At 43.5% G+C, this 13,297-nt stretch overlaps 1 protein-coding gene across 1 annotated transcript in view; it reads right to left on the reverse strand.

The window, feature by feature from the left end:
* Positions 1-1,142: 1,142 nt before the first annotated feature.
* LOC115357496 (GTPase IMAP family member 8-like) overlaps positions 1,143-13,297 on the reverse strand; it is a 28,126-nt gene continuing 15,971 nt past the window's right edge. The window contains exons 3-5 of the mRNA XM_030048969.1: positions 9,883-10,465; positions 1,728-2,526; positions 1,143-1,159 (exon numbers count right to left, since the gene is read on the reverse strand). Of these exons, the coding sequence (XP_029904829.1) occupies positions 1,143-1,159; positions 1,728-2,526; positions 9,883-10,465 (1,399 nt within the window). The remainder of the gene's footprint in view (positions 1,160-1,727; positions 2,527-9,882; positions 10,466-13,297) is intronic.

The following is a 13,297-nucleotide window of genomic DNA, read 5'->3' on the forward strand; positions in this document are numbered from 1 at the left end:
TTCTCTTGACCACGTCTCATCAATCCATTCCTTACAAGACTGTGCATGAGATTCAATCCAGTTTTTTTGTTTTTTGTTTTTGTTTTGGCTGAGCTGAAAACTCAGTTTGAATTCTTCCATACGTCCATGAATGACCATCAGTTAGATTATCATGAGATTTGTTAAATAACAGATACAATAATTGTGTTGGTTTCTTGTCGTTTGATTGCAAATTGAAGAGATAAATTTAAAATTGTGTGTGTTTATTTTGTCTGTGAGGATGTTTTTAATCCTAGTTTCTTTCAAAGTCATTTAACTCATATACTCTGACTATGTCTACACCCATCTTCATTAAAATTAAATTAATTAAAATTAATTTTACAACATTTGTTTGTGACTGACTACAATCTCGCCCTCTCGCCCTTTTTTTTTTGTTTGTTTGTTTTGTTTTGGTTTTTTGGCCTAAACCTAACCTTTCCCTATCATGCAAGTACTTTAGGTGGCTAAAGTTATGAAAATGGCTAAAATGTTGCCTGACATGACATACAAGAAATGTTGATTAGGAGCATATTTGTGATATGTCACAAAAAAAAAAAAAAAAAAAAAAAAAAAAAAAAACGTGATCTGCAACAGAATATGTTTCTCCTTCAATAAATTAATAATGCAGTTTAGTTGTACAGGAACATCATTTTTAGGAGACAGCATTGCTATATTTTCTTTTGGGTTTGACTTCATAAAATAGAGTTTAAAGTCCAGTATTTCAATTTCCTTAAATAGTTTTTTTTCCCTATGGAAACCCATTGTTTTACTGTTATGTAATGTGTAAAACCAGTTTTGTATGTGAAGATGGCCAAAAGTCATATTGTGATCATAGAAACTGGGCAACCTTGTTTTGTACAGCTAGATAATGGGTCTCGAAACCTGTTCATTAATCTAAATAAATGAATGCTTTTGGGTCAGTGTAAAGCATGCAAATCCTCTGAGTGAAGTGATATCCAAACCCATATTTCTGCAAAATACTCAACATAAAAGACCACTCACTTCAGTCAAAAGCTGTCTCAGCATTTATTGTACAGAGTGTAGCACAGGAAAATCAGGAAAACACACTTAGACAGTGACCATTTAAAACACATTACAGCTAAAATTCAAATTCACCTCAGCCATTAGTTGAGTTTCCCAACTGGAGTTTAAAGCATCAGTTAGTTTTGAAAAGTTGCCCCATAATCCTATCAGCTCTATGAATCATAAAAAAAAGGTCAGATCATTACCTCAACTTAGAATTGTTATCACAGTTTTCATTGAAAAACAACATTTATTCAAACTAAAATTTACAGTGCATGATTTGAAAGCACAGCAACCCAAAAAGAGCTGCATTATCTACAAATTTCACATTAAGCAAAAGTTAAAGCTACTGAAGATCATAAATTACTCTTTAGCTGAATATATTTTGTATGATTGTATTATTGTACTGTCATAGGGAAACTTCAGTTGCTAAATATAGCACTGACGTTATTGAAACAAGCTTGTAAATGAATTCCAAACGCTTTTGAAACCCTTACCTACTGACTCACAAGCGTCTCCTATGTGATATATTGGGTTCCTGCTCTCAGCCTCCTGTCTGGCTGCTCTTTCATGCCTTCTCTCCAACTCTTTTGTTCTCTCTCTCAATTCTCTATCACGCTCTGCCTTTAATTCTCTGATTTCCCTCTCTTTTTCCTCCCTAACTCTTTGTCTCTCTGCTGCTGTCTCTTCCCTCTCCCTCTTCCTCTCCTCCTCTCTCTCCTTCTCGCGCTCCCTCTCAGCTTGGAGTTCCTCCTGCATTTTCTTCAGTTGCTCTTCATATTTCCTCTCTACCTCCTTCTGCAGTTCCTCTCGCTCTTTGCGGATTTGTTCCTCCTTCTCTCTTAAGATTTGTTGTTTCTCCTCCTCTAGTTTCCTCTCAGCCTTTTGGAACATCTCATTTGTGTAATGGCTTCCTCCGTTCTTCTCTGTTATATATCTGATTTTCTCCAGCAGCTCAGTGACCTGGGAGCCATCCTGCTTCTTATTATTGAAGACGTGATACTGGCCGTCACATTGGTCCACAAGCTCTTGCAGCTCTTCACTGCTCTCCAGGAACTCTTCAATGGAGGTCTCCAGCAGGTCTCCATGAGTGAAGAGAACCATGCTGTATTTGTTTGCATCTTCACCAAAGGTTTCCTGAATCTTCTTCACCGTCTTCTTCTCCTCCTCTGTGTATCTGCCCAGCCTGATCACTACCAGGAAGACATGAGGACCAGGAGAAGCATAAGAAATGCACTGGGTCTTATCTGTCAGTGTTTTCTCTTGGTCATATCTTGTGTCAAACAAGCCTGGAGTGTCGATAACAGCAACCTCTTGACCATCCACCACACCTGTAGCCTTAGCACAGTCAACAGTCATAGACGTGGGGCAGAACTTTGATTTAAACTGTTTTCTTCCCAGGATGGTGTTTCCAGTTGCACTCTTCCCAGTTCTAGTCTTCCCCACCATCACGATCCTGAGCTCCTCATTGTTATATATGGTGGACTCTACAGGAAAGAATGAACAACATTAACTAAAAATCAACACTCTTACACAGCTGCTTTAAGACACACACATCTTCAGATGACTGACTAAACAGTTTGGCTATTGTGTTGTATCTTAACAGCAAATCATTTTGTCATAGACTATATTCATGACATGCAGCATAAGTGCACATGGACCCATTGTAAAATACAGGTGAGTCTCTTGGAGTGACACATTTTCCTCTGGGCTGTTTCTTGATGATTTTTGTATCATATTATTTTATGAAACCCTGTAAGGACATGTTGTGTTGTTAGCATGCCAACTTTTGATTACATACCATTTGGTTCATCATCTTTAACATTTTTTGCATTATAAGAGGACAAAGTTCTTGGTTAAAAAAAAAAAAAAAAAAAAAAAACTCAACATGGAACTCACATACAGGGCAGTTGCTAGGAATTCTGGGCCCCCTAAAAGAATATCGGTGTGGGCCCCTCTACCCCATTCATTGCCACTTTTTTAACTGTGTGTGGGCCCTAGTGGGCCGTGGGCTGTTAGAATTATCATCACTTTTCCCCCCCATACGACGGCACTGCTCACATATAACACATTCTATGAGGAAACAAGCACAAACAGACGAGGTAAAAGAAGGAAAAGTCACATGCAGAATCTCAATCAGGTAATAAGCCTGCCAAAAAAAAAAAAAAAAAAAAAAATCCAGTGTCACCCAATATGTGCCTAGAGGAGGTATGTATATATTCTCAGATGATCACAGATCAATTTGGTTTCTCCACTGATTGCTATGAGTGCTCATATGAGCAAGAAATTCATCTGAGCTGTTATAAGAAAAGGATGATCAAAGTTTCAGTGAATGGCCTTTGAAATACAAGCTAAACCTTCATTCAGAGTACAGGGACTCACCATTTCTGGCCATGCTCCTCCCACAGCCATACACACTGTGCTGAAGAGTTAGCTCTCTGCTTTGGTATGTTTGTGGGATTAGATGACAGTAAATTATTTTGTAGATTAGGCCTCTGTGACAGAAATTTACTCAAAAAGCCTTTTCCACCTTTGATATCATGTCAAGGATATTTGTCTCAACCTCACCCATGGTGGTATTAATATGAGCACCAAATGTGTTTGTCGAGCAGTTATGCAGATTTAACAGTAACAGGACATCAGTCCCTTTCCTCCAAGCCTCACACTGCTGCTCACACACACACACACGCACACACAGGCTCCCTTTCTGAAATGTTAACGTTAGCTCCAGCTGTAGTGTCCCCCGAAATATGGTCAAAAAGAGCCCGCTTCGTAACACAGAGAAGGCGACTTTATGAACGGGAAAGTGAACGTTATGTCAAAAAAAACATACTGATACGTATCTTCGCGCATTTTTAAGTGGTTATACGGAAATTCGGGACCTTTTCTAGTGGGTATACGGCGTATACCCACTAGACTATTATCACCTAGACTACACCACTGTTTCTGTGTGTTTCTGTGGTTAATGTACCAGTGTTTTGTAACCGAGGAAAACATCCAGTTCTACCAGGAATCAAGACTGTGCAGGGAAAATTACAGTGGCCGGGAAGTGCAAACCAACATTACAAAATGTGAGACACTTTTACAAAGTTTGAGACAAATTTACATTTTGGAAAACATGTCTCCATATCATAAAACAAAATTACATTACCAAAACACTTCTACCAGTCCCGAAACAAATTTATGTTTCGGAAAACAAATTAACAAGACGCGAAACACTTTTACAAGTGCTGAAACAAATTTACAAATTACACAAACCGGAAAGGGAATGTACCAAAGCCCTGATTGACACCGACTTGACACGGAAGTGAAAAAGTGCCCGGTCAATTTTGGTTTTTGTCGTCAGTCGTTGTGTTGGTGACCCAAGATGGGCATAGGAGAGTTTGTTAGCGACACAGAGCAGGCAGAGGAGCCAAATATGCTGCAACAGCGCATCCAGTATTTTAACGAGGGGCACTCGTATGTGGTTATTGTGGACTTGGGGCTCTAGTTTCCCGGCGCAGCGCAGGGTGGCGCAGTGAGGCGCACCCCGCGCAGAGCTAGTTTCGACCAGCGCAACGCGCGAAGCGAACGGTTTCCAAGTTTCCCAGGCCTAGGTGCGCCGAGATGGGAGTGGCGGCGCAGCAGGGGGAGGTGCTGACAGATTCAGCTTGGCGCAGTGGCATTTTCGTGCCAAAAGGCTTCGCCGAGGTGCGCCAAAAGCTCGCCATCTGAAACCACATCTACTTTTGGCGCAAGGCGCAGCGGAGCCGGCACAGTGGAAGTTTGGCTGGCAGGCGGGCAGTGCGTACACGTCACCACAACCTCACAGATTGTCAGACACATTAACAATGCAATAAATACCCACAAAAAACACAATTCAATGCTATAATCTCAATCAGCACATAAATGTATCTCCACATCGACTGTCCCGACACAACTGATGTCAGATCAAAGGAGATTGGCACCGTTTGGCAGCGTAATGGAAACCCAACCTGATCACCTGTCAGTCAAACAATGTGTCCCATACAGTGATGTCTTTTTTCCAGTCATGGTGCCTGGAGCTGCTCCTGTTAACTACACAGTTCTTCTTCCATATATATAAATATTCCACTCTGGGTTTTTGTTATCCGGTAATCACCGGACTATGACTGGTAAAATCTGCCAAAGTCCGGTAATTTTTAAATGTCCGGTGAAAATATTCACAATTTGAATTTTATTAAAACAGTCAATTTCCACGTAATTTTATTTATAATTAAAAAAAGAAAAATAGACTGGGTGATCCCTGTCTCCCGTGTACCAGAGGGAGAGAGACGTTTTTTTTTTCTGCAGAACCAGATCAAAACAGCGAAGTCGCCTGGGGGAGAACAAGGTCACAAGACTGATGTGCATTGCAAGTTGTGGAGAGACACTTGAGACTTTTGATTTTAATTCAGCTGCTGAATCAAGTTTTTATTGCATCTTTTTGATTTCAAGTTGGCAGCACGCCGCGTTATTAAAATGATATGTGCCCGTTTTTTTGTTTGCAAATTGTAGTTGCATTTGTTTGCAATTGTATGTAATGTTCATGTTAAAAGAGCACAGGCTTGTGCAATATTTATTTATTTATTTTAGACGTTACGCACGTGAGTCAATTGACGGCACTAATTTTATTTGATACAGCCTCTTTTCAATAAAAAGATTACGCTATAAATTGACATGCCTTGATATCATTCTTATATAGCCTGCATATAATTTTAAGCTCAATAAATTCAGATAATATTTGACCGGAATTTCAAACATTTGTCCGGTAAATTGAAAACCTGCCGGTCACGTTGTCCTGTGCCAATTTTTTCTAACGGAAACCCTGATTCCACACATATTGAAAATGTAAAATGCATCGGTTCTTTGCCAGACACTGGGCGTTTAGAACAGCGAATGTAAAAGCTTTCATGAACCGGATTTTGTTTTAATCTCTAGTGTGTTGTTGCATCAGTAAGTGATGGAGTCGAAAGTTGCAAAACAAACATGTATTTATATGAATACGGCGAGGATTATCCTTTGAGGTAAAAACATTCATTAAAAATGGGGGCTTCACAGTAAAATTTATATTTGCTTGTAAAAATCAATAACTTTAACAGACGGTGACAGAGCTGGAAAAAAAGAGATGCGAGGCAGGTAGGTAATGGAAAGACAGGGGACTCAGGAAGACGAATTTAAGGATAGATGCATGGATGCATGGATGGATGGATGGATGGATGGATGGGTGGACAGATGGATGGCAGGTAGCTCCAGCAACATTCCAGCAGCCAAGACTGGCCTCACTGTCCTGAGTGTGTGATGCGGCTGCTCTCTTCGTCCATGTCAAATGTGTAGACTTCCAATACGCCTTCACGCAGCGCATTTTAAAGGCGAGGACAGGGGCTCATTTGATTGGTTTAAAGTGGATCGGCTGTGTCAAACCCACTCCACGCCTTCTCTCCTCCCTTGCGCCGGTAGGAGGAACGGCGCAGTAGTTGCACCAAGGTGCACGGCGTGCCAAACTTGCAAAATCCACTTGGCCACACCCAGTTGGCGAAGGCGCCTCGCCAGGTCTGCGAAACTAGAGCCCTAGATGTCTAGTGTGCATGGTGTACACATCAGCTTAAGGTCCCTGAAAACCAAGCTGAATGAAGCCGGGTACTACTGCAGGAAGTATTACTCCCCCATAAACTCCGTAATTAGGGCCATCAGATTGGAACTTCGTGGACCAGAGGCCTGTATCACGAAGCAAGCTTAGTTTTCCCTGGATTGCTCAGACCTATCCGGCTACACTAATTGAGATCATGGTGATCAGGGATAACCGGTATCATGACGCCGGTTATCGACTCGCTCACTCAATCCAGGTTTGCCTCATAAAGAGCTGTGAACGCGCACGTATAAGGGACGGGTTCCGAGGCAGCAGACCAATCACAAACATGAGCAACAAGGAAAAAAGCACAGCGTATGTCACGGCGGAGGAGCAGCGTATTATACTGGAAAAGTATGAGGAGGAAAAACAAAATTTACACACTAAATTGAACACCGCGGCTGCCGCGAAGAGAAGGCAGAATGTTTGGCAACGAATTGCCGACCGGATAAATGCGTAAGTTACACATCAGTGGCTCAAGTCCACATCTGACACTGAAACCTATGAACTCACTGCACAGATGTGTTGTGTGTATGACAGGTATAGTTGAATTCCCCCAGGTGTAACCCCTCAGCTCTCAATCAGGCCCATTCGCTCACACAGGAATAATTTGCCCCCCAAAAATATTTAGAGCTAATTAATAAAATGTTGTGAAATGCCTCTAGAAATACTTTTAATTATCAAATTTCCTTTAATGATCTCTCCTGTGTGTTTTCCTCTCCTCCAGAGTGTCAGCTCTGTACAGCAGCAGCTGTTAGCCTGAAGCTGCTTCACATCAGCATCACAGCCTCTCTCTCAGAGAGTCGTCGGCAAAATCTAATGGATATGACCGGTCAAGGAAAATCCTTTCACGCCGTAATGCTCTCCTCATTTGGACTCGTTGTTCAATGGGATCCTCAGTGATTGGGCAGGCCATGTTTTGGCAAACAGCTGATTGGCCAGGGGGCGGTGCTATATGTAGGATTCAGTACCATAATATGTTAATAGGCCGTCTCCACCATGCTGCTGGAATCAATGGCACTGCTCTGAACTGGTTCATATCCTACCTCAACTAGCCTGCCCCGGAGCAGGCTAGCTTTCAGGACAGGATTAGGACAGGTTTTCTATCCCGATCAGAAGTGAACCAGCTTTGTGATACAGAAAATCCGGAGTTGAGCCTGAAGTTATCTCGCTAACCTCTTAATCCCACTTCGTGATACAGGCCTCTGCAGGACAACTGTTTGGCTACCGCTGTAAACCCCGTCCACATGGAAAACAAAACTGACTCCATTGGCTCACAGTGTTCACAAAACGGACAAAAGAGCACCCGGTCGCTGTCCATATTGGATGGCCATGAAATCCACTGCCACTGACGACAAAAACCAAAATTGACCGGGCACTTTTTCACTTCCGTGTCAAGTCGGTGTCAATCAGGGCTTTGGTACATTCCCTTTCCGGTTTGTGTAATTTGTAAATTTGTTTCAGCACTTGTAAAAGTGTTTTGCATCTTGTGAATTTGTTTTCCGAAACATAAATTTGTTTCAGGACTGGTAAAAGTGTTTTGGTAATGTAATTTTGTTTTATGATATGTAAACATGTTTTCCAAAATGTAAATTTGTCTCAAAGTGTTTCACATTTTGTAATGTTGGTTTGCACTTCCCGGCCACCGTAGAAAATAATATCATACTGCATCTACTGAGAAGAAGACGTGCCACGACAAGGAGTTCCCGACGAAGATGGGCTCTGACGCTGGTTGAACCGCAGTTATGAGTGAGTTGTGTCGGTTGCTGTGTCGATTATGTTCTCACTGCAAACGAAACGCCAGGGGCTCTAGTTTCACAGACCGGGCGAGGCGGGGGTGTAGCGCAGATGCGCTTCACCAACTGGGTGTGGCCAAGCGGATTTTCCAAGTTTGGCACGTCGTGCTCGGTGGCGCAAGTACTCCACCGTCCCTCCTACCGGCAGAGAGGAGGAGAGAAGGCGTGGAGTGGGTTTGACACAGCCGATTCACATGTAACCAATCAAATGAGCCCCTGTCTTCGCCTTTAAAATGCGCTGCGTGAAGGCGTAATGAAAGTTTACACAGCTGACATGGAGGTCTACTGCCGCAGGCGGAGCGGAGCCCAGGAGACAGGCGCGGAGCGGAGACCGGCGAGCAGTGCGGACACGTCACCAAAACCTCACAGGCAGGCTTCCGGAATGTCAGGCACATGAACAATGCAATAAATACCGAAAAAAACACTATTCAATGCTACGATCACAATCAGCACATACATATATCTCCATATCAACTGTCCCGTCACAGCTGATGTCAGATCAAAGGAGATTGGCACCGTTTATGCTGATTGTGAGGTTTTGGTGATGTGCGCCAGCCAGCCAAACTTCCACTGCGCCAGCTCTGCTCCGCCTTGCGCGGAAAGTAGACGTGGTTTCAGATGGCGAGCTTTTGGCGCACCTCGGCGAAGCCTTTTGGCACGAAACTGTCACTGCGCCAAGTTGAATCTGTCGGCACCTCCCCCCGCTGCGCCGCCACTCCCATCTCGGCGAACCTCCGCCTGCGAAACTTGGACACTGTCCGCCTCTGCCGTTTCGCCGGTCGAAACTAGCTCTGCGCGGGGTTCGCCTCACTGCACCACCCCGCGCTGCGCCGGGAAACTAGAGCCCTAGGGCTCGAATGGAAGCGGGCCGAGACCACCTCTTCTAGGTGATCTCGGCCCGCTTGTTTTGTCCCGCATCCGAGCGCGATTGCTGTGTTCACATATGTCCAAACGAACCGATCTTTAGGGGGAAGCGTTCTTCCCCCTAAAGATCGGCCTTGCCTTGCCTTGCCTTGCCTTACCTGCTGCATCTTTTGCCAGGTGAAGTATTGGGTTCCTGCTCTCAGTCTCCTGTCTGGCTGCTCTTTCATACTTTCTCTCCAACTCTCGCATTCTCTCTCTCAATTCTCTTTCACGCTCTGCCTTTAATTCTCTGATTTCCCTCTCTTTTTCCTCCCTTTCTCTTTGTCTCTCCCTATCTCTCTCTTCCTTCCTCTCCTCCTCTCTTTCTTTCCTTCCCCTCTTCCTCTCCTCCTCTCTCTCCTTCTCATGCTCCCTCTCAGCTTGGAGTTCCTCCTTCATTTTCCTTAGTTCATATTTCCTCTCTGCTTCCTTCCGCAGTTCCTCTCGCTCTTTGCGGATTTCTTCCCCCTTCTCTCTTAAGAATTGTTGTTTCTCCTCCTCTAGTTTCCTCTCAGCATCTTGGAACATCTTATTTGTGTAATGGCTTCCTCCGTTCTTCTTTGTTTTATGTCTGATTTTCTCCAGCAGCTTGGTGACCTGGGAGCCATCCTGCTTCTTATTATTGAAGACGTGATACTGGCCGTCACATTGGTTCACAAGCTCTTGCAGCTCTTCGCTGTTCTCCAGGAACTCTTCAATGGAGGTCTCCTCCAGCAGGTCTCCATGAGTGAAGAGAACCATGCTGTATTTGTTTGCATCTTGACCAAAGGTTTCCTGAATCTTCTGCACCGTCTTCTTCTCCTCCTCTGTGTATCTGCCCAGCTTGATCACTATCAGGAAGACATGAGGACCAGGAGCAGCAAAAGAAATGCACTGGGTCACATCTTTCACTGTTTTCTCTTGGCTACATCTTGTGTCAAACAAGCCTGGAGTGTCGATAACAGCAACCTCTTGACCATCCACCACACCTGTAGCCTTAGCACAGTCAACAGTCATAGACGTGGGGCAGAACTTTGATTCAAAGTGTTTTCTTCTCAGGATGGTGTTTCCAGTTGCACTCTTCCCAATTCCAGTCTTCCCCACCAGCACGATCCTGAGCACCTCATTGTTATATACGGTGGACTCTACAGGATAGAATGAACAACATTAACTAAAAATCAACACTCTTACACAGCTGCTTTAAGACACACACATCTTCAGATGACTGACTGAACAGTTTGGCTATTGTGTTGTATCTTAACAGCAAATCATTTTGTCACAGACTGTATTCATGACATGCAGCATAAGTGCACATGGACCCATTGTAAAATATAGGTGCGTCTCTTGGAGTGACACATTTTCCTCTGGGCTGTTTCTTGATGATTTTTGTATCATATTATTTTATGAAACCCTGTAAGTACATGTTGTGTTGTTAGGATGCCAACTTTTGATTACATACCATTTGGTTCATCATCCTTAACATTTCTTGCATTATAAGAGGACAAAGTTCTTGGTTAAAAAAAAAAAAAAAAAAAAAAAAAAACTCAACATGGAACTCACATACAGGGCAGTTGCTAGGAATTCTGGGCCCCCTAAAAGAATATCAGTGTGGGCCCCTCTACTCCATTCATTGCCACTTTTTTAACTGTGTGTGGGCCCTAGTGGGCCGTGGGCTGTTAGAATTATCATCACCTTTCCCCCCTATACGACGGCACTGCTCACATATAACACAGTCTATGAGGAAACAAGCACAAACAGACGAGGTAAAATAAGGAAAAGTCACATGCAGAATCTCAATCAGGTAATAAGCCTGACAAAAAAAATAAAAATAAATAATAATCCAGTGTCACCCAGTATGTGCCTACAGGAGGTATGTATATATTCTCAGATGATCACAGATCAATTTGGTTTCTCCACTGATTGCTATGAGTGCTCATATGAGCAAGAAATTCATCTGAGCTGTTATAAGAAAAGGATGATCAAAGTTTCAGTGAATGCACTTTGAAATACAAGCTAAACCTTCATTCAGAGTACAGGGACTCACCATTTCTGGCCCGTTTGCTTGCCATGTCTGGGTTTTAGAGTTCAGAGTAGATGTGCTGCTGCTGAAGTGTCGATGCAGAGTTCAGAGTCAGTCTGCAACATCCTGTTTTTTATGATACTATCATGCTCCTCCCACAGCCACACACACTGTGCTGAAGAGTTAGCTCTCTGCTTTGGTATGTTTGTGGGATTAGATGGCAGTAAATTATTTTGTAGATTAGGCCTCTGTGACAGAAATTTACTTGAAAAGCCTTTTCCACCTTTGATATCATGTCAAGGATATTTGTCTCAACCTCACCCATGGTGGTATCAATATGAGCACCAAATCTGTTTGTCGAGCAGTTATGCAGATTTAACAGTAACAGGACATCAGTCCCTTTCCTCCAAGCCTCACACTGCTGCTCACACACACACACACACACACACAGGCTCCCTTTCTGAAACATTAACGTTAGCTCCAGCTGTAGTGTCCCCCGAAATATGGTCAAAAAGAGCCGCTTTGTAACACAGAGAAGGCGACTTCATGAACGGGAAAGTGAACGTTATGTCAAAAAAAACATACTGATACGTATCTTCGCGCATTTTTAAGTGGTTATACGGAAATTCGGGACCTTTTCTAGTGGGTATACGGCGTATACCTGCGTATCACCTAGACTACACCACTGCTTCTGTGTGTTTCTGTGGTTAATGTACCAGTGTTTTGTAACCGAGGAAAACATCCAGTTCTACCAGGAATCAAGACTGTGCAGGGAAAATTACAGTGGCCGGGAAGTGCAAACCAACATTACAAAATGTGAGACACTTTTACAAAGTTTGAGACAAATTTACATTTTGGAAAACATGTTTACATATCACAAAACAAAATTACATTACCAAAACACTTTTACCAGTCCCGAAACTAATTTATGTTTCGGAAAACAAATTAACAAGACGCGAAACACTTTTACAAGTGCTGAAACAAATTTACAAATTACACAAACCGGAAAGGGAATGTACCAAAGCCCTGATTGACACCGACTTGACACGGAAGTGAAAAAGTGCCTGGTCAATTTTGGTTTTTGTCGTCAGTCGTTGTGTTGGTGACCCAAGATGGGCATAGGAGAGTTTGTTAGCGACACAGAGCAGGCAGAGGAGCCAAATATGCTGCAACAGCGCATCCAGTATTTTAACGAGGGGCACTTGTATGCGGTTATTGTGGACTTGGGGCTCTAGTTTCCCGGCGCAGCGCAGGGTGGCGCAGTGAGGCGCACCCCGCGCAGAGCTAGTTTCGACCAGTGCAACGCGCGAGGCAGACGGTTTCCAAGTTTCCCAGACCGAGGTTCGCCGAGATGGGAGTGGCGGCGCAGCAGGGGGAGGTGTCGACAGATTCAGCTTGGTGCAGTGACAGTTTCGTGCCAAAAGGCTTCGCCGAGGTGCGCCAAAAGCTCGCCATCTGAAACCACGTCTACTTTTGGCGCAAGGCGCAGCGTGGCCGGCGCAGTGGAAGTTTGGCTGACAGGCGGGCAGTGCGCACACGTCACCACAACCTCACAGATTGTCAGGCACATTAACAATGCAATAAATACCCACAAAAACCACTATTCAATGCTATAATCTCAATCAGCACATAAATTTATCTCCATATCGACTGTCCCATCACATCTGATGTCAGATCAAAGGAGATTGGCACCGTTTGGCAGCGTAATGAAAACCCAACCTGATCACCTGTCAGTCAAACAATGTGTCCAGTATGGTGATGTCTTTTTTCCAGTCATGGTGTCTGGCGCTGCTCCTGTTAACTACACAGTTCTTCTTCCATATATATAAATATTCCACACGGGGTTTCCGTTATCCAGTAATCACCGGACTATGACTGGTAAAATCTGCCAAAGTCCGGTAATTTTTAAATGTCCGGTGAAAATATTCACAA

Source organism: Myripristis murdjan, chromosome 1 (assembly GCF_902150065.1).
Source record: "Myripristis murdjan chromosome 1, fMyrMur1.1, whole genome shotgun sequence".
NCBI classification, from domain to species: domain Eukaryota; kingdom Metazoa; phylum Chordata; class Actinopteri; order Holocentriformes; family Holocentridae; genus Myripristis; species Myripristis murdjan.